At 43.2% G+C, this 21,775-nt stretch overlaps 1 protein-coding gene across 4 annotated transcripts in view; it reads right to left on the minus strand.

Moving 5' to 3' along the window:
- The window catches only part of nhsb (Nance-Horan syndrome b (congenital cataracts and dental anomalies)), a 417,867-nt gene that overhangs the window by 124,199 nt on the left and 271,893 nt on the right, over nucleotides 1–21,775 (minus strand). For all 4 annotated transcript variants that reach the window (XM_067992667.1, XM_067992665.1, XM_067992666.1 and 1 more), the window contains exon 2: nucleotides 311–463. In XM_067992667.1, coding sequence (XP_067848768.1) covers nucleotides 311–463 — 153 coding nt within the window. The remainder of the gene's footprint in view (nucleotides 1–310; nucleotides 464–21,775) is intronic.

Raw genomic sequence — 21,775 nt, forward strand, 5'->3', positions numbered from 1 at the left:
AACATGATGCATTAATTGTCTCCCTTTAATTAGAAGTTCTAATTAGCATCTATTAACATAGAATCATACCTCACAGAAACAGGCCATTTGGCCCATCAAGTCTGCACTGGAGTTTGAGCCACCGAGTCTAATCCTACTCACCTGCTCACTTCCCAAGTCCTTTAATATTCGTCTTTTTCAAAAAACTATTGAACCTTAAAATGGAGATCATGAGGCTAACACACATATCAACACTGAGTTAACTCTGCACTGTACCTATTTCCGAAGGTTAATAAACATGGACATTTACAAATTAAAGCAAGGTGTGTACCTCTATGCAGGGATTGTAGCTTCCGTTTGGCACATTGGTGAAGTTCCTCTACACATGGTGGTCTGGTCGATGGGTGAAGTACATTCTCCTGCTGATGCCATGGAGCTCGGTAGTGAACTGTTAGTTTACTCTCCCTGTCCAGGTTCGACACAGCTGAAACAGAGAAGCAGCAGGTTAGCAATCTTTGGCACCAGTGTTGTCATAGGGATATCAGTAAAGGGCAATGGTGGGCGTTTGAATTTTGTTTGCCCACTTGAAATTTGAAAATAACCCAACAATCCAATTATAGATTTTGTCCTTGCAAATGTGGATTGTGCCTGAAGAGAGTGTTTTGAACACTAGAATGATGTACTGCTGACTACAATCTGTCACTGGTGCTTGTGCTGGTGGAAGCAATTTGAGATGACAAATAAAGGGAACAACTTGGCTTCAGCAAGGGCCGAATGGCCATCATCCAAGACACCACCAAGCAATAGAGACCAGAAGGTCTCAGGTTTGATTCCCAGTCTGTACTACATTATCTGATCTCAGGCAGTGGCGATGCTACAGTTGGCCTCTGTGCCCCTGGGCTAGGGAGGGGAAAAAACAGCCAGGTCTCCCAAAACCCATGAGAAAGGGGAGAAAATTGGTTGGAGAAAAATTTATTACACAAAAAAAAATTGCGTGACATTAAATCATTTTGCCTTAATTTGTCTTACATTGTATTGGTATCATGATCACCAATCCCATTATTACAAATATCTAAACAATAAAACAGTAGGTATAAAAACGTCCAACTATTTAAGCTGTTAAACAGATTTGACAACCAGCCATTGGCCAATCATAGAATCATAGAAAGGTTACAGCACGGAAGGAGGCCATTTGGCCCATCAAGTCCGTGCCAGCTCGATGCAAGAGCAATCCAGCTAGTCCCGCTCCCCCGCCCTATCCCCTAGCCCAATAATAATGTCTTTTTCATTTGCTTTAATATAAGACACAGAAATGTACTCACACTTCTATTAACACCAAGGGAGCAATTGTTAATCAAAGAGACTATTAAATATTAAACTGCGGGCCTGCAATATCTGTCCCAAAGCAATTCTTTATCTATCAATATGCACATAGCACCCGCTCCCCACACACAGCAAAGAAACAACTAGACTATCTCCTAACTATCAGTGGGAATATAAATACATCAGAACAAATCCCACAAAGTATTTTCATTTTGAACTAGAAGCTGTACAAATAAAAGTCAGTTACTTGCAGCTTACAGCATTATAATTCACAGTACAGAAAACCTGCAGAGGAGCTTCCACGGTGCCTTAAGTTAGTTAAGTGGCCCTGCCCAGTGAGAGATTGAGCCACACAGACCAGGAAGGTCCCAAGTTTCATCTCTGGTCTGTGCTGAATTAGTTGCTTTGAACCAGGACTAGATGGCAGCTGTGGCTCAGTGCTAGCATCCTGGCTGCTGAGTCAGAAGGTTGTAGGTTCAAGCCCCACTCCAGCAAACCTAAACACACAATCTAGACTGCTACTCCAGTGCAGTATTGAGGAAGTACTGCACTGTTAGATGGTGCCATCTTTTGGATGAGATATTAAGCTCTCTCAGGTAGATATAAAAGATCCTATAGCCCGATTCGAAGAAGAACGGGAAGTTCTCCCCAGCGTCCTGGCCAATATTTATCCCTCGACCAACATTACTAAAACATTAGGTAAATGTTTTAGATAACAGTGACTACATTTCAAAAGTAATTAATTGGCTGTAAAGTGATTGAGGTTGTGAAATGCAAGTCTTTCTTTCAGGACAGTGGAGGTGGTGCTGTAATTAGTCTCACTGTCCCTAGGCTACAGAGAAGGAATATCCGCTGGCACTCCTCCTCCTGATCTATGCACTGACCCCCTGCTGGAATGGCGAGTGTGTATGGACATTGAAGAGGGCCAAAATTGGGCTTGACTGTGATAACCCCCACAGCCAAATAGCCCGCTGACACTCACAATCTAGAATGGCCACTTGGGTACGATATCACAGGTGGCTGGCATCAATGGAACCATATCCTACCAGTAACTCCAGGAGAGAGGAGGAAATTGGAGGGAAAAATATTATAATTGATCTTCACAGGGCCCAGCTGCATTGCTTTGGTTAAGGTATTAGTTGCAGTGGAAAGCAAACTAATGGTACATGCTAATCTTTGCAGTTGATTAGTAAAAAAAAACTAAAATTAAAAACACTTGGGGCTTTTTTGCTTTCTATTTTTACATTAAAAAACAACAATTCCCTTCTTTTAATGTGGGCATTACAAAGTACTGATGGAGCAGTGGGGGAACTGGCCTTGTGGCTGACTGCCACATCTGACAGTCTGTATTATAGCTTTGCAAGACAAATTCTAACGCAGTTTGCACTGCACAGCAGTGGACGAGATAATGATATCTGGTACAAGCACAGCCTCCATCCAGTTAGGTCAGAAAATTTTGATGATCCCTGTCAAAAAAATTAAATTTCTTCAGAAACTACTGCTGGCATTGCTTGATTTTAAGTATTTTTTTAATGATGCAATGAACACATTAGCTTTCCTTTAAAAACCTACAGATCTTTGCTGGGGTGAAAAACTCTAACACGAGAAAGGCCTGCAGTAGCCTTAAGACGGCTGACTGACATTCCCAGATTATATAAGTATAGATAGGCCAGTGGCAGACTCGTTCACCTACTTTTACCCTGGTCTACAAATCTGTGGCCAGTCTATGGATTAAAGAGCATGAATGCTTATAGGCTCCAGGAACCTGAAATTTTAAAAAAATAATACAAGAAGTCCTTAAAAGGTGTGCTGCAGTGGTTAGGGTCAACTGCCTCTCTGATTTTCCTACCCCATGGGGAAACACCTGGATTCCATTCACTGCTTCCCCACAGTAGCATGACTGAGATTCAGAACTCACCGTGCAAAGGATCTCAGGCACAAATTTGCATCGTATCACTCTTCGGGGTAGCACTTTGGATCTCCAACACATCATCCAGTCATTTGCCTTTTAAAAATCTTATTTTCCCACAGTATGTCCTGACCCACTGGAGTTGACCTGCAGCATTTCTCCTTTGACGCTATGACTTGAGCCCCAAAATGACCAACTAGTCCCCCCACTGCAGCACAAATAAATGTAAATACATACTTAGCAGAACTAGATTGGATAAATACTTGAAAAGGAAAAAAAATTGCAGGGAAAGAGCAGGGCAGTGGGACTAATTGGATTGCTCTTTCAAAGAGATGGCACAGGCACGATGGGCCAAATGGCCTCCATCATAAGGTTATATGAACTCCTCTGCTTACTACTTGAAAGTACTGTCCTAGACTGTGAAGAGGTTTAGTAGATGCCACATTTTACTGCTAAATAATATAAGTACCAGGCACTGGTCGTCAGTGCCTGTGGTGATGATCAGTAGTTTTATAAACTATGACAGTGCTTCACCGTCTTCACAGCAGGGAATGTCTGCACAGTTACCAATAGGGGGAGCTAAACGCCACTTCCCTGAGCATTTGGATGATTATCACAGTTAACGCACTGGAGAATGTCACTGTAAAACTTATACTAACTCCAGCACAGACTGAAAACAGTGGAAAACTGCGGAAGTACACAATTTTAAAAAACTGTAAATAAAGAAAATATGAAAGGGTATATATAAAACAACACATTGGTGGCAGTAAGTTACGAGAGATTGGCGTAAATTTTCCGAGGCTCCAATCCCAATCAGAGGTAAAAGCAAGCATGTTCAACTCACAACAAGAAATTGGGGACCACTGCTAATCGGTGTGCTGACTTTCACATCTGATTCTCCTGTCTGTGCTCCCAGTGAGCAAAACTCCACGCTGGGAGCAGAGACTTAGAACATTTACCCCATCCATTTAATCAACCCCAATCAATACAGCAAATGCTGGTCATACACAACAGGTTTGTCAGCATCTGGAAACACGTTAGTTAAACATAGTAAACAATTTTACAACACCAAGTTATAGTCCAGCAATTTTATTTTAAATTCACAAGCTTTCGGAGGCTTCCTCCTTCCTCAGGTAAATGTTCAGGAGCTCCTCGAAGCCTACGCATTTATACATATAGAACAATACATGGTGTTTACAGAATGCCCCTGCAACTGCCCGTTGCCAAGGCAATCACCGTGTTCAGACAGAGAGGTGTCACCTGCAGAACCCCCGAATACACATTCAACAAAAAAACAAACAGGAAAAAAAAACAGAGAGAGGCAGAAACATCCGGAAGGCAGAGAAAGCCAGCAAATGACCCATTATATTAAAAACAGATAATATTTGTTCGCTGGTGGGGTAACGTGTAGCGTGACATGAACCCAAGATCCCGGTTGAGGCCGTCCTCATGGGTGCGGAACTTGGCTATCAATTTCTGCTCGACGATTTTGCGTTGTCGTGTGTCTCGAAGGCCGCCTTGGAGTACGCTTACCCGAAGGTCGGTGGATGAATGTCCATGACTGCTGAAGTGTTCCCCGACTGGGAGGGAACCCTCCTGTTTGGCGATTGTTGCGCGGTGTCCGTTCATCCGTTGTCGCAGCGTCTGCATGGTCTCGCCAATGTACCATGCTCTGGGGCATCCTTTCCTGCAACGTATGAGGTAGACAACGTTGGCCGAGTCACAGGAGTATGAACCATGCACCTGGTGGGTGGTGTCCTCTCGTGTGATGGTGGTATCTGTGTCGATGATCTGGCATGTCTTGCAGAGGTTACCGTGGCAGGGTTGTGTGGTGTCGTGGACGCTGTTCTCTTGAAAGCTAGGTAATTTGCTGCGAACGATGGTCTGTTTGAGGTTGGGTGGCTGTTTAAAGGCGAGTAGTGGAGGTGTGGGGATGGCCATAGCGAGGTGTTTGTCCTCATTGATGACATGTTGAAGGCTGCGGAGAACATGGCGTAGTTTCTCCGCTCCGGGGAAGACATAGTAGGGGAGGAATCTTGATTAGAATGGGCAAACGGTCTCGATTGTTCTGACAGACAATTCTGATAACAAGTCTCCCTCTCAAATATTAAGCTGCGTTAATCTTTTCAGACACACATACTTTGTACTTTCAGCATTTTCCAATTTCCATCATTTACAGCTTTTTAAAAAAATTCAATCAAGTGTTTCTGATAATCCATATAAGTGAAACTCAAATCAATTTCGGACGACTGGCAGAGCCCCAGATTGAAGCAACTCACTGCTAGTTATTAATGATCCTTTATTTTTTAGAAAATGACCGTCATTTTTTGTAACCACAGCAGTTGTCACCATTTGGGACCTGCTAATATATCATGTTCTTACTTCTCTTTATTGTTCTGAAAATCATTTTTAAAAGAAATAATCTTTATCTTTGACTTTTGTTTTTATTCACAGCCAGGGATGGTCAAGCTAAGAGCTGTAGGGGTGGGCTGACACATTAAAGTGAAATGAAGAGGGTAACTGTAGGAAATGAGCTTGTATGACATGGTCTGATGTCATGCGCCTTGACCTCTGACCTCACAACACAGCAGTAGTATTCAGAATATAGCAGTGGAATCCAGAATAGAGCATTAATATTCCGAATGATATTTAGAATATAGCAGCGTAAAGCAGTGGAGTTCAGATTAGAACAGTGGAATTCAGAATATAGCACTGATATTCAGAATGTGGCAACAGCGTTTCGAATACTGTAGTCAAATTCAGAGTATTGTAGTGGTATTCTGAATATAGCAGCGTATGGGTGTGAAATTCAGAATAGAACAGCGTGTATGTGTGGAATTCAGGATAAAATAGAACAGAATATTAGGTTATGCTGTTAGGGTTAGACGAAGGGGGGGTGAGAGGAGGCTCATGTGGAGCATAAACACCGGCATGGACCACAGGCCTGTTCCTGTGATGTACATTCAATGTAATTCTATGTAATAGAACAGTGGTATTCAGAATATAGCAGCATATAGGTGTGAAATTCAGAATATAGAAGTGGTATACAGGTTAGCTCCCTGTGTCAGATGGGCCTTTGGGGCTGTAATCACAGCCTGGCCTGCCGGGAGACAGTTTCCAAGCTGAGATTCAGTGCTGTTCCCTTTCCTTTTCTTGCTCTCCGGAAAAAGACAAGCATTGCTAACGAGGAGGCAGAGTTCCCTCATTGAAATGATGCTATTAAATTAGAATTATTAAACAGAACTATTGGTCCAATGAAGGTCTATCTGTGGGAAAGAGCCTAGCCTTCAGTCGGCACCTAACCACAGTGGCAGAGTTGGAATCAGGAGCTTGATGTGTGGGGGAGGATGGCCACAGACTTGTACCAGCATCACCCTTTAGTTCTGGAGAATGGCTTCGAGCAACACATAGTTTGAGACTGTGGTGTGGAAACAATAAGCTAGTAAGCCTGCAATATAGCATTACCAGATTTGTTTCAGCGGGTTTTATATGTACCTCAATACTATATGACTTCAACTAACCATAGTCCGAAAAGGCATACATAGAGTTCCAATTCTTTCCCTATTTATATTGAAGACTTTAAATTCTTCTGTCCTAGTAGGTGGCTCTCGATAACAGCCCTGTAACCATGAATAGGTGGGTTGCCATTTCCTCTTAACCTAGTTGAATTGGTCTTGTCCCTGTTATTTAGATTCTATTTGTGGAATTTCCCACTGGGTAATAGGGGCTTTCTTGTGTTCTATAATCAGAAGGCACAAGTTGAAATTTAAAAAAAACTCTGAATATAATTTGAGGTGAAAATGAGAGCAGACAGACCAAAATGAATATAGAAGCAGCTAACCAGAGGCATCACTTTTCTTTTAAATAGCTTGCTAAAATGTTGGGGAAATGTGCTCCAGTGACCAGTCGAAGTGATTCAGAAGCCTCAGTGGACTGTTTTACAGTCTGTAGTGTTAATCTCAGAAATTGCAGCGATATATTTTTTTCAAACTTCCCTCCAATTTTCTCCCCTTTCCTCCTCTCCAGAAGATGTTGACTCCCTCACTGGAGTATAGTCACCCTCCAGTACTTTGCCCAAGTGCCCATTATTCATGTGTGAACTGTACCAGCGAGTGTCAGCAGTCTACTGATTGTGGAGGACACCCCAGCCAAGCCTGCTCCTGTCCTCACCTGGCAATCACTAGCTACTTCCAATAGAGGGTGCTGTATAGCGGTCAGAACCAGGAACCCTGTCCAACCCTCCGCTTTCCTACCACTGCCTCGGCTGAGATCAACTAACTCACTACCAATGCACAATGAACCTTCCTGGTCTGTTTAGCTCATAGGTAGAGACGTCTCTTTGAACAGTTCTGACTAAGAAACAGCCTGACAGAGTGTTATACTTTCACAACCCAAATAAACCATAAAGAAAAGAAAGAACTTGCATTTATATAGCACCTTTCACAACCTCAAGACATCCCAAAGTGCTTTACAGCCAATGAAGTACAGCAACTGTTGTAATGTAGGAATTGCAGCAGCCAATTTGTGCACAGCAAGGTCCCACAAACAGCAATGAGATAAATGCCCAGGTCATCTGGTTTAGCTGTTGATTGAGGGATAAATATTGTCCAGAACAACAGGGATAACTTCCCTGCTCTTCTTCAAAATAGTGCCACAGGATCATTTACATCCACCTGAGACAGGGCCTTGGTTTAACATCTCATCTGAAAGAAAGCATCTCTGACAACGCAGCACTCCCTCAGTACTGCACTGGAGTATTATTGTAGATTATGTGCTCAAGTCTCTGGAGTGGGACTTTGAACCCACAACCTTCTAACTCAGAGGTGAGAGTGCTACCCACTGAACCATGGCTATCTGGAGACGAGTGTATTGCTGAAGAACCTGCCAGTGAATTAGTAATTCATTTCACCCCATAATGCAGGTTCTCTGGGCTGATTATGCATCAACTCTGCCCTGATCTCCCTGAACTAGCTTACCAAGGAACCAGAGAAAGATAAATACAGAGGATCAGGGCAACTGACAGTCTTGGCAGTGTTGGGGAGGCCCAAGAAGTTGGGGAGCCACTTGCTTCTCAGTACCCAGTGGAATGACAATCCTGGCATTATATTGTTCAGGTCCTGTGAGATAGGACTTTATTACCCAGTATGTGCAGTTATTAATAAGATATTAATCAAATTCTTTGCTCCAATCTATAGTGTGGGGTAAGCGAGAGAACCTACCTAAATAGGAACCAAAGACAAGTAATGGGTTTAACCATGCAACCTCTTGAACTAATTTTGGAACAGAACTGGCAGATGCTTGGGTCTAATTATGGTCTGTTTACACAGCTCCAAAATAGTCACGCCTGGTTGTGAAATCAAAGGAACTTTCAACGTGGTGGGAGAAAAAAAGATGGAAAGGGCATGTTTGTTCAACCAAATTTGGCAAATTTTGTAGGGAAAGAGTAAATACCAGATTATAATCAGTAATGCACCCTAAAAAAAACATAAATAAGGCCCCAACTCCCAGCACAAACCAACAGGTTTCATTAGAGGCTCGCTCTCACCCACGCTGATTCAATACAAAAAACAAAGGTGGAGGACTTCCCCGTGCTTCTTCCACTCTCCCTCTGTAACCTCGTGCGTAAACGGGGTTTACGCTGAACCTCCGTTACAGTGGTGGAGCGGGAACAGCCCCCAGGGAATCCCTGGCAAAATGGAAAGTGATATTTATTTATCCCAACAGCGATTTCAATCTGCTGCATGTGATAGAAGGTACCAATCTAGTAACTAGCAAGTGTGGGGGGTGGATATTGCAGTTCACGAGGCCGTCGTACCCAGGGGTAGGGGGGGTAGGGGGAAGTCAACGAAACATTGTAAATCAACTTGTGAAAGAATTCAAACCAGCTATGGTGCCATCACCTTAAGAGTGACTTTGAGGGATAATGAAGTACACTGCACAGTAATGGCCAGAGTGGGCTGCTCACAGCATTGACATCTCACTGGGACATCTTGGATCGTCAGCTTCAGCCAAATCAGGACATTATGTCCCTGCATAGCCATTTCCTACCTCCCAGCAGCCTTCTCAGCCCTACATATCTGCAAAAGGCCAGAAGAAATAATTTCTGCTCTACTTAATTTGCACAGAAGTTTGCTCCATATGAGGTAAATTTCTTTTCTTCTTCCAGAAAACCAAAGTATGTAACAGGAAGCACGCAGCACTCCTAACGCAATAGATTCTGACTGGGCATTGAACTGAAAAGATTCAACGGACCCAGCACATTATTTGTGCATAAACAAAATCCAGCACAATGAAAATAAAAGAACGAAAAGAAAGACTTGCATTTTATATAGTGCATTTCACGATCTCAGGACGCCCCAAAGTACTTTACACCCAATGAAGTACTTTTGAAGTGTAGTCACTGTTGTAATGTAGGAAATGTGGCAGCCAATTTGCGCACAGCAAGGTCCCACAAACAGCAATGAGATAATGACCAGTTAATCTGTTTTAGTGATGTTGGTTGAGGGATAAAGTTTGGCCAGGCCAAAATAAGCTAATTTGAATACTAATTTACATAATAACAATTAATTTTTATATACGTAACATACGGCAGGTTAAAATCAGAAATGGTCAGGATCTAAAAGAAAGAACATAGCACCATTCATGACCTCAGGATATCCCAAAGCGCTTCAGAGCCGATGAATTACTTTTTGAAATGAGGTCACTGTTGTAATGTGGAGAAATGCAGCAGCCAATTTTAGCAAAGCAAGGTCCTACAAACAGCATTGCAATGAATGACCAATGTTTTAATGGTGGTGGTTGAGGGACAAGTTTTGGCCTGCACAACGAGTAAGTAGCCTACTTGCTTTTAATTGTCTACCCGCCCAGTTTCCACCAAGTGGGTAAGGTTAAAATTAACCCCGTGGTTTATTTATCAACTGAACTTTCGGAGAGCATCAGGTTTTACTTCTTAGAATCTTTAAGTTTTATTTTACAATGATACTAGTAATTGAGAATATACTTCCTTTGTAATTACAATTCATCTCTTAAAATAAAATACCATTTTATTGCACTTTTTAATCTTAGTTAAAACGTAGAAGTGTTTTAGGAGCTGCTGGTTGAGGTTCTTGCGGATGCTGAAAACCGGAAATGCGTCTAGTGACTGACCTCAGCCTCTGGGAACAGAGAGTGCACTGCAGTGAAGACGATTTTTATCCCTGGATTTTGCAAATATTACTATAAATGGCATTGTGCCCCAGTCCAATCCCTGAGGGAATGAGAATCTATGCCAAAGCACAGCCTGGAACGATCTCTGAAAGATTATAACCATCGGTTCAAAGATCTTGGAGGCTGAAGCAATGATCACCACAGGGAGTAGGGAGAAGATTCACTGAAAGGACTGGAACTGAAATAATAACTGTAAACCAAGCATTTTAATTGAGTACAGTGCTTAAACTGATACTGAACTTCAAGCTGCCCTAGTATTTAGTAATCTCAGCCACTACAACCTAATGTACAGTCATTTATTACATTCTTCAATATAAAACACAGGTAATTGGAAACGTCCATCAGTGTCAGTACAGACAGTAAGAGAGTGTATTAGTTTCTAGTGTAACAAGATGGAAGCTGCGTGGGATTAACGTACCAGTCCATGCTTCTGGTCATTAAAGGAGGCTTTACAGAATCTACAGGCTTCACATACAATATAGCACTTGACAGGTCACTCCCAGTAATGCTTCATGACAGAAAGTGCCAAAGAGCACTGCAATTCATTGAAGTATTAATGCGATTCTGGAATATTAAAGATTCATGTTTGAGTGGCACACTGAGGTTATGAATGAACGCACTGTACACACAGGCCGAGTCACTTTCAGCGAGCATTCTTTTTGCAGCATCAAATGGCACAAAAATTGGGGTCAGGGAAACAGTGCGTTGTAAGGGGTGATTTATGATAACCGAGCTTGCAATAAGGAGCTTCATCTGTAACTAATTTGCCTTGCAGCCAGCCAGGCTGTTCGTGGTGCAACGCTTGATTTAGTGATTTAGATCTGGTTCTACAGGATCTGGCATCACGGCAGTAACAAAACAAACTGTCAATTAGTTTGTTACCCGAGTATCTGACAGGTATACGCTGGACGAATTGGCTGCGGGAAACACTAAACGCACATTCAAACAGGAAGATGGCATTTTTAAAAATTTGGTTTGTTAATTGAAGGAACGGGCAATGGGGAAAAGGGGAATGGGTGGCACTTTGAATTAAGACACTGTGCCTTCACCTCTGGGCTCTGGGCTCTAATCCAGCCCAGACACAATGGGATGAAAATCTAGTTATTTTGATGGCTGTAAGCAACCCTTTTTAAATGAGTTTAGGCAGTCTTAACCCAATCCTGAGTGGGCATGGGCCCAAAGTAAAAGTCTAATTTGGTGATAAATTAGATGAGCAGTATGTTTTATTACACTCACTCCATTCTTGTTTTATGTATAAATTGTATACATTGGTGCCCCTCTAACCCAGCCGGTCCCGTCTTCCCCCAGATTGGTTGATTGGCAATGGAAAACCTATTACCCCTGTCTCTGTAACACGCACATCCTGTGAGGCGGGCAGGGCCAAATAGTTGCCACCTGCTCAATCTGTCCACGATCCAAATAACAAAAAGGAAACATCATTCTCAGTAGTGGGACCTTAGCAGTAGGATTGCAGTATTAGCGATTCTATTGCCAGCAGTGTCAAATAAGGAATAATGCAATCCATCATATCAAATACATTATTTCAATAATCAATAGCCTATTCAGTGCTGGGCAAGAAGTGGGCATGTCATCTTATAATGGAATCAACTCACTTATGTTGACAACCCCAGAGGTGAATGTCCCAGATTAAAGACAGTCTTCTACACAACTGTCAATTTATGAAACGAGGGGCATAAATTATTATATAATTAAATATGCCAAAAATAGTAAGTGATAAACATTAAGCTTTCAGCATAATTTTCTCTTTTTTTCAATGTTTCTGCATTTCAGTCATGGCTGTGTTATTTGGTAATTGAAAAGTTTGGGAGTAGATGATATGGTAGTGGTACTAGTGTTAGTGATGACAGTAGTGTTGATGGTAGTGCTGATGGAAGCAATGATGGTGTTAGTGGTGATGGTAATGGTGGTGGTGTTAGTGTTGATGGTGGTATTGGTGGTGGTATTAGTGGTGGTGGTAATGGTGGTAGCGGTGGTATTAGTGTTGGTGTTGATGGCGGTAATGGTGTTGGTGTTGGTATTGGTGGTGCTGGTGTTGATGTTGGTGGTGATGGTGTTGGTGCTGTTGGCGTTGGTAGTAATGGAGCTGGTGTTGGTGGTGATGGTGTTGGTGATAATAGTGCTGGTGTTGGTGCTGGGTTGGTGGCAGTGAAAGTGATGGTGTTAGTGGTAATGGTGCTGGTGTTGGTGTTGGTGGTCATGGTAGTGTTGGTGGCAGTGATGGTGATGGTGGTAATGTTGCTGGTGTTGGTGATGGTGGTGGTGGTAGCATTGGTGGCAGTGATGGTGATTGAAATTGTGTTGGTGTTGGTGTTGGTGATGGTGATGGTGGTGGTGATGGTAGTATTATAAGAACATAAGAACATAAGAAATAGGAGCAAGAGTAGGCCAATCGGCCCCTCGAGCCTGCTCCGCCATTCAATAAGATCATGGCTGATCTGATCCTAACCTCAAATCTAAATTCATGTCCAATTTCCTGCCCGCTCCCCGTAACCCGTATTGGTGGCAGTGATGCTGATGGTGTTGGTGGTAATGGTAGTGTTGGTAGCAGTGATGGTGATGGCGTTGGTGGTGGTGGCAGTGTTGGTGTCACTGATGGTGTTGGTGTTGATGGTGATGGTGTTGGTGGTTATGGTGTTGGTGTTGGTCATGGTGTTGGTGGCGGTGGTAGTGTTGGTGTCACTGATGGTGTTGGTGTTGGTGGTGATGGTGTTGGTGGTGGTGGTAGTGTTGGTGTCACTGATGGTGTTGGTGGTAATGGCGTTGGTGTTGGTGATGGTGTTGGTGTCAGTGATGGTGATGGTGTCAGTGATGGTGATGGTGATGGTGGTAATGGTGTTGGTGTCAGTGATGGTGATGGTGTTGGTGTCAGTGATGGTGGTGATGGTGATGGTGTTGGTGTCAGTGATGGTGATGGTGATGGTGTCAGTGATAGTGATGGTGTCAGTGATGGTGATGGTGTTGGTGTCAGTGATGGTGGTGATGGTGATGGTGTTGGTGTCAGTGATGGTGATGGTGATGGTGTCGGTGATGGTGTCAGTGATGGTGATGGTGTTGGTGTCAGTGATGGTGGTGATGGTGATGGTGTTGGTGTCAGTGATGGTGATGGTGTTGGTGTCAGTGATGGTGATGGTGTCAGTGATGGTGTTGGTGTCAGTGATGGTGATGGTGTTGGTGTCAGTGATGGTGTTGGTGATGGTGTCAGTGATGGTGATGGTGTTGGTGTCAGTGATGGTGATGGTGTCAGTGATGGTGATGGTGTTGGTGTCAGTGATGGTGATGGTGTTGGTGTCAGTGATGGTGATGGTGTCAGTGATGGTGATGGTGGTAATGGTGTCAGTGATGGTGATGGTGTCAGTGATGGTGATGGTGGTAATGGTGTCAGTGATGGTGATGGTGTCAGTGATGGTGATGGTGGTGATGGTGTCAGTGATGGTGATGGTGGTGATGGTGTCAGTGATGGTGATGGTGATGGTGTCAGTGATGGTGTTGGTGTCAGTGATGGTGATGGTGGTAATGGTGTCAGTGATGGTGATGGTGGTAATGGTGTCAGTGATGGTGATGGTGGTGATGGTGTCAGTGATGGTGATGGTGGTGATGGTGTCAGTGATGGTGATGGTGATGGTGGTAATGGTGTCAGTGATGGTGATGGTGTTGGTGTCAGTGATGGTGTTGGTGTCAGTGATGGTGATGGTGGTAATGGTGTCAGTGATGGTGATGGTGGTAATGGTGTCAGTGATGGTGATGGTGGTGCTGCTTCCAGACCTCAAATGACTTTAGACGCTATGACATCATCATTTTCACTTTAGTGGGAAATAAAATCACCACAACGAACCAGAGACCAACAGAATTGCCTTCAGTGTTTAATATAAATACTAAACATAGCAAAATGTTCTTTCATTTCCCGTAATTAGTTCAATTTGTTTTTACCATTGCCAGTACCAAAGATGGACAGATTGCAATGTACATTGACTTATTACTTCCTGGTAACCACTGCTAATTTTTACTTATGAAGCGTACAGTGGTAACCTAGCAGTCGTTAATCCTTCTTTGCAGATATCTTCACACATCGATGACATGAAGCACACTGCGGGTAGATTTTCGTTATTACTGACTTGGCGTAAGACGTCGCTGCGCGAGATGGGGAGAATGGCGCATGGTGTGATTTTCCATCCATTAGTTTAAATGGACGAAAATGATCAGGCTGGCTCTGTTACCGACATGCAATCGTCCCTGCCTGATTTTCATCTCTGCCTTCCACCCAGGTGATGCTTTACGCCAGGTGGTAGAGACAAGAATCTGTCAACATTAACTGGCATCATTGTGAGTAAAGGAAGAAAACTGAATTTAACTACTCCACGACCATTACAATGTATTCTTTCTTTAAAAGTATCCTGTTCCCCCAGTGGTTCAGCTTCGTTTAGCCAGTAAGTGGCTGATTCATACAGAGGAAGATCCTAGGTTCAATCACCACTCTGTGCTGAATTAATTGACCTCAACCAAGGTGGTGGTAAAGGTGATCAAATTGGCCTCAGTGCCCTTGGGTTGAGGAGGGGATGAAAATCACTCCTGATCACTATCCAGAGACTATTGGCTGGAATTGAACACATGTGGATGTTGGATGAGGATGGGGTCGGATTCATCTTTGATGCCCCTTTGTTCAAATTGCTTGCCTGCACACAATCATGGCTCAACATGTAAATAATGGGCACTTTGGCAAGGTACTGGAGGATGACCATCACCCAAAGAACTATACCCCAACAAGGAATCGATGCCTTCAGGAGGGGAGGTGTGAAAATTGGTTCTTTTGGTTCATGCGGATCCTTAATAAAATTAAAATGTAAAACAGAAATGTTGGAAATCAGAATTAACAAAAGGAAGTGCTGGAAATACAAAGCAGGTTGCTCAGCATCTGAAAGTGAATTATAGATCAATACTTTACATGTAACTGATGAAGAGTCACACCTACAATGTTAACCCAACTGGCTGACTTACTGGGCATTTCCTTTCATGAGATTACTGCCTTGTAACTGCTCCCATCTATGGAAGAATTGTTATCTTCCCTTCAAAACTTTGACTACAGAAGCTGGGATTGTTCTCCTTAGAGCAGAGAAGATTAAAGGGAGTTTTAATAGGTGTTCAAAAGTATGAGGGGTTTTGATAAGAGTACATAGGGAAAAACTGTTTCCACGGCAGGAGTGACACAGATTTACAGTAATTGGCAAAAGAACCAGTGGGGAGATGAGGCAAATTTTTTTTACGCTGTGAATTGTTGTGATCTGGAATTGTGGTGGAAGCAGATTCAATAATAACTTTCAAAAGGGAATTGGATAAATACTTGAAAAGGGAAAGAGCAGAGGAGTGGGACTAAATGGATAGCTCTTTCAAAGAGCTGGCACAGGCATGATGGGCCGAATAGTCTCCTTCTATGCTGTACAATTCTATGAAAACTCTTTTAGCACTCAAGAGGGTTAATCCCCAACAATTGGTTGTGCAGAGAGCCAGTTCCGACAATGTGTTTCCACTGCAAAACTTTAGAGGACAAAGTATCATCTACCTACTAAAGGCTGTGTGCATAAGTGTTCAGTCAGAAAACATTGATAATTAGTGTGCAACCCAAAACAAAATGAAACACCCCTTTGATGAAATGTTTAGCTCCCGCAGACTGCAGATCAGCTCCACGCTTATGGCCCAGTGCTGTGCAATGTTTAATTGCTGAACATTTAGACACAATAGACTGCTGCTTGTGTAATTACCCTGAATAATGGGGCCATTATTATGTATATCTTGCCCCCAATTAGCTTGCCATTGAAGTTGGCCAAACTAGAGGCGAAAGCAAGGCCCCTCTCTGTGCCGATCACCTTCTGCTACCAGCTGCCAATTAATTCTTAGCCCAACTGAGTTCTTCTCTCTGTGACACTCTTATTCACTGTGATTTCCTGTAGAATATACTGTTTGGTAAATCTCCCTTTTGTAATGTAAAGCCTTACCAGTACCTCTGTTTAAATGATGTGTGTTTAAATATGCAGATGTGAACTAGCAATTGTGTGGACACAATGAAACAAATTTTAAGGGTCATTCCAGCTTCCTCACTGACTCAAATTGGTAAATATACTGCCGAGCACGAATGGCTATGATGTGCCCATGTGGTCGAATGGCCTGGCCACTGATACATGTGCATGAAGAATGGCCACTTAGGTGAGCTATCGAACGGCTGGGAGTCTCTGGAACCTTACCTCAGCTGAGTCAGCACTTTCAGGAAAGGAGAGAGTGGGTAAAAGGGAGAAAATCATGGGGAAAGAAATGAAAAGGAGTTATCCAACAGGTAAAAAGAGAACAAAAACCCTGGAAATACACTTTGTAGATGGGCCCACTTATCTTCCAGTTTCCAGTTCAAATGATGGGTCGACCTACCAAGACAAACTTCTTTACCCAGAGAAAGAGAAAAGTTGGAATAACTGTGAGAGTGGTTAGAATGTGGAACTCGCTACCACATGGAGTAGTTGAGGCGAATAGCATAGATGGATTTAAGGGGAAGCTAGATAAATACATGAGGGAGAAAGGAATAGTTGATAGGGTGAGAAGAAGTAGGGAGGGAGGACGCTCATGTGGAGCATAAACACCTGCATCGACCAGTTGGGTTGTAATGGTATATTATCCTGCATCATTCAGATGCTAATGATCCCATTGTGTATTTCGAGAATGTTCTGGTTTTGCTGTAAACTCTTAACACCCAGAAAGTGCATATTCAGTCACTAATGCTTTGTGCATTCTCTGCAAACTGTAGTTAGATCCTACATCAGACCTGACCACAGCTATTAGTAAAACATTTACCTGAGGAAGGAGGAAAAGCTTGTAGATTTCAAATAAAAATCGTTGGACTATAACTTGGTGTTGTAAAATTGTTTACAATTAGTAAAATATGAAGCCACTCTCCCACTTTGTGCTCAGGCACTGCCTTGCCTTTAAGCATCAACTCCTTCTCGAATTACCCAGAAATTTGTTAGAAAAATGCTCCTGGAGCTTTAAGTAGACTTCATGTTATTAACAGGAAGTCCTCTGACCCACAAATCCTGAACCGTTGATAGGTTTTCAAAACATTTCAACACATTTCGCTATTTTCATTTTTTTTCAAAGGTATTTTCATAACGTAACACATCTCTCATCTCTAATTACAGAGGTTTATGGATTGTAATTGCTGGAGAATTTGTACGATCTAAATATATACTCGAGTCATGAACTTTCAGTGTGCTTTTTCACACAGGCGCTGAGATAGGGCACAGCAAAGTTTGTTTGGTCAGTAACCCAGATTCAAAGTGATATCTGCAAAACACGAAGTACTCTGCATTGGATCAGAAGTCAAGTGGAGGACTGAGTGGGACAGTGAGTTAACACATCATCCTTGCACCTTTGAAACACAGAGCGAAATTTGCCTGTAGGATCGGATTGGTGTCAGCCGTGGCTCCATCGGCATCACTCTCGCCTCTGAGTCAGCAAGTTGTGGATTCAAGCTCCACTCCACAGACTTGAGCACAAAATCTAGGCTGACACCCCAGTGCTGTACCGAGGGAGCGGTGCATTGTCGGAGGTGCCGACTTTCAGATGAGACGTTAAACCAAGGCCCTATCTGCCCTTTCAGGTGGACGTAAAAGATTCCTTGGCACTATTTGAAGAAGAGCAGGGGAGTTCTGGCCAACATTCATCCTTTAAAAAACATCACCAAAAAGCAGATTATCTGGTTCCTCATTTATTTGCTGTTTGTGGGACCTTGCTGTGTGCAAATTGGCTGTTGTGTTCCCCTACATTACAACAGTGACTGGACTTTAAAAAATTACTTCATTGGCTGTGAAGTATTTTGGGATATCCTGAAGTTGTAAAAGGCGCAAAATAAATGCAAGTTCTTTCCTTCAAGGGGGCAGAAAAGCCCTGAGGGATTTTTTCACTATATGAAGAAAAGGTCCCAGGTCCCATTTCTTGTAGATGATGTAGGAGCAGGACAATCGGACTCAGTGCCCCTGGGTTAGGAAGAGGGATATCATCTAAAAATTCAATTTCTCGTCACTATCCAGTGCCCCCACTGGAAGTCTGCACATTTGGTTATTGTAAACAATTTTACAACACCAAGTTATAGTCCAGCAATTTTATTTTAAATTCACAAGCTTTCGGAGGCTTCCTCCTTCGTCAGGTGAACGATGTTCACATCGTTCACCTGACGAAGGAGGAAGCCTCCGAAAGCTTGTGAATTTAAAATAAAATTGCTGGACTATAACTTGGTGTTGTAAAATTGTTTACAATTGTCAACCCCAGTCCATCACCGGCATCTCCACATCATTTGGTTATTGGGTTAGGACAGGATCGGGCTCAACACTGCTGCCTACCACGGTTGAATAGACATCATTCTCAAAAGATCACACATGAATAACTACAAGGTACCAAAGGGCCGTACCACAGCAAGGAGTCAGTGCCCTTGGCAGAAAGGAGAAGGAAGAAAAACAACAAGATGAAAACTGGCCAAAAAAGTAATCTACTTGCAGCCCAGAGAGTTTAGTGCCTTTTAAATTCAATCTTGGCACATGATGGAAAAGGATCACACCCTTAATTAAACTGAAAAGGGAGGGGGCTTTGATCCTGCATTAGATTACAGCAAGAGTGTTTTCCATTAATGGGTTTCACACACATTTCTTCAATCATTCCCTCATACCTGTGCAATGTTTTGTCAACAGTCAGTGTTTATGGTGAAATGATTAATAAAATGAATATCTGCCATATTTCACTTTTCTTTTTAAACACAGATTGCTGACCTCAATCAACTATGAAAAGCAGTACTTTGAAAGGTAAAGTTATTGTTTAATTACTCTTTTGTAATACTGAGTTCTTCACCCTACCAGACAGCAGAGCAGTGCTTTATGAGAGGACCTTTAACTTACAGCTTACTGCAAAACTCTTTCGAAGCAGCTCTTGTTCGACTGTGGCTGGGAACAGATCAGATGTAAAATGGTTTGATGCGCCCTCGAACAGAGATAATAAATCAGCCACAGATCACCATTAGAGCACAGAGGTACTGTTGGTATTGTCAGAATAGTAACAGCTGGATGGAATTATGAAGAGCAGCAGGAAACTAATTTGAGGTAAAACTACTGTTAGAGCGTGAACACTTAGAAGGAAGGCCTCCGATTGGCTGTGAAGTGTTCTTCGTTCCATGTTAAATCCGTAACTCGGCTCAATCTCAACCGTTAATTGTTCGCTGTCACACGGCACATAATTTCAAGTCAGGAATGCTTGCAGACATCAATGGAATGGGAACTAAAAGAAAATGTTCTAAACATAAAACCGTGTGATATACCGGTTTAAAAAAAATCCCCCCTCCCCCATTAGAGTTGGATATATTCCTGGAGGTTTCATCACATGACCTTCTCCCTCCAACTGCCCTGCCCCCGCGCTCCCCCCATCGGTCGCCCAACATGGCCATTCTCACGGTTCAATGCCTTCCCACGGACAATTGGAAAGTGAACAGACTTTTCATTACCAAATTGACTGTCAGTCAAACATCTTTTTCTTTTCCATCTCCAACATTTTTATAACTAATAAACAAAAGTGTTGAAATGAAATTTTTTTTAATGCCCCAATGATTTGTCACTGGGTTGCTTCCAGCACTGTCCTGTTTTCAATTCCGGGAGACTCCAGGACAATCCTGGGGGGCTGGTAACCCAACCCCTATCACTCAGTGATGGGCGCTAGGGTTACCAGCCTAGTTTGATACTGATCCATCCAGACCAGAAAGGATTTTAGTGATGTATAATGGTAGGTGTGTGAAATTCCCATAGCAAGTCCACTTTAACTATGAAAAACAGCCAGAAGTAGGTTATATTAGTGGTATTTTAATTTATATTCTGGGAGGCCGGCGAACATGAGCTCTCTGCTAAATAAAGCTCCCTTATCTCTGCAGCTGACTCGTGGACCCAGTTTTCACGGGTTTATGATTCGACCACCGAGATAAGAGAGCTGGATTTAGCAATGTGAACACCGAGAACCAGTTCAAGGACACCAATCTCCCAGAATCAGAATTAAAATAGCATCAATGTAAAAGCAGCTCAACAATAATTCACAATTTAGCGTAGAAAGAAGTCCCAAGGCGCTTTACAGAGGCGTACTCAGACAAAAATGGACGCCGAGCTAAAGAAGGACATATTAGGAGGGGTGACCAAAGAGATGGGTTTCAAGGAGGGTCTTAAAGGAGGAGAGGGAGGTGAAGGCAGAGGGGATTAGGGAGCTTGGAACCAACATGGCTGAAGGCACGGCTGTCAAAGGTGGGGCAAAGAAGGGATGGGAAATGCGCAAGACGCCAGCGATGGAGGGATAGAGATTTTTGGGGTGAGGTACACCTCTGTAAAGCACCTTGGGACTTCTTTCTACACTAAATTGCGAATTGTTGTTGAGCTGCTTTTACATTGATGCCATTTTAATTCTGATTCTGGGAGACTGGTGTCCTTGAGCTGGTTCTTGGTGTTCACATTGCTAAATTCAGCTCTCTTATCTCGGTGGTCGAATCATAAACCCGTGAAAATTGGGTCCACGAGTCAGCTGCAGAGATAAGGGAGTTGTATTTAGCAGAGAGCTCATGTTGTAGGGGTGGAGGAGATTACAGAGATAGGGAGGGGCGAGGCCATGAAGGGACTTAAACGTGAGGGTGAGAATTTTAAATTGGAGGGGTTGTGGGGTCCGGGAGCCAATAAAGGTCAGCAAGGATAGTCGTGATGGGTGAACTGAAGCTAACGGAAGGTGGAGAATGGGAAGCCGGCCAGGAGAGCATTGGAAGTCTGAGGTGACAAAGGTATGGATGAGGTTTTCAGCAGCAGATGGGCTAAAGTATGGACAGAGGAGGGAGCTATTAAGTGGGTGGAAGGAGGGGGGTCTTTGTGATAGGAAAGGATACGGGGGTCAGAAACTCAGCTCAAGGTTAAATAGGACGCAGAGGTTGTGAACAGTCTGGTTCAACCTGAGACAGTGGCCATGGAGGGAGGTGGAAATGGTGGCAAGAGTACAGAGTTTGTGGCGGGGGCTGAAGATGATGGCTTTGGTTTTACCAACGTTTAACTGGAGGAAAAACCAAAGAGACGGTGGAGAGGGTCGAGAGAGGTGGTGGAGCAATAGAGCTGAGTGTCATCAGAATACATGTGGAACCTGACCCCATGTCTATAGATGATGTCACCAAGCGGCAACATGCAGATGAGGGGAATAAAGTGACCAAGGATACATCCTTGGATGACACCAGAGGAAACGATGCAGAGGCGGGAAGGGAAGCCATTGCTGGAATGCTACAGTTGGATAGGTAAGACCATG

Source organism: Heptranchias perlo, chromosome 11, assembly GCF_035084215.1.
Source record: "Heptranchias perlo isolate sHepPer1 chromosome 11, sHepPer1.hap1, whole genome shotgun sequence".
Classification (NCBI taxonomy): Eukaryota; Metazoa; Chordata; class Chondrichthyes; order Hexanchiformes; family Hexanchidae; genus Heptranchias; species Heptranchias perlo.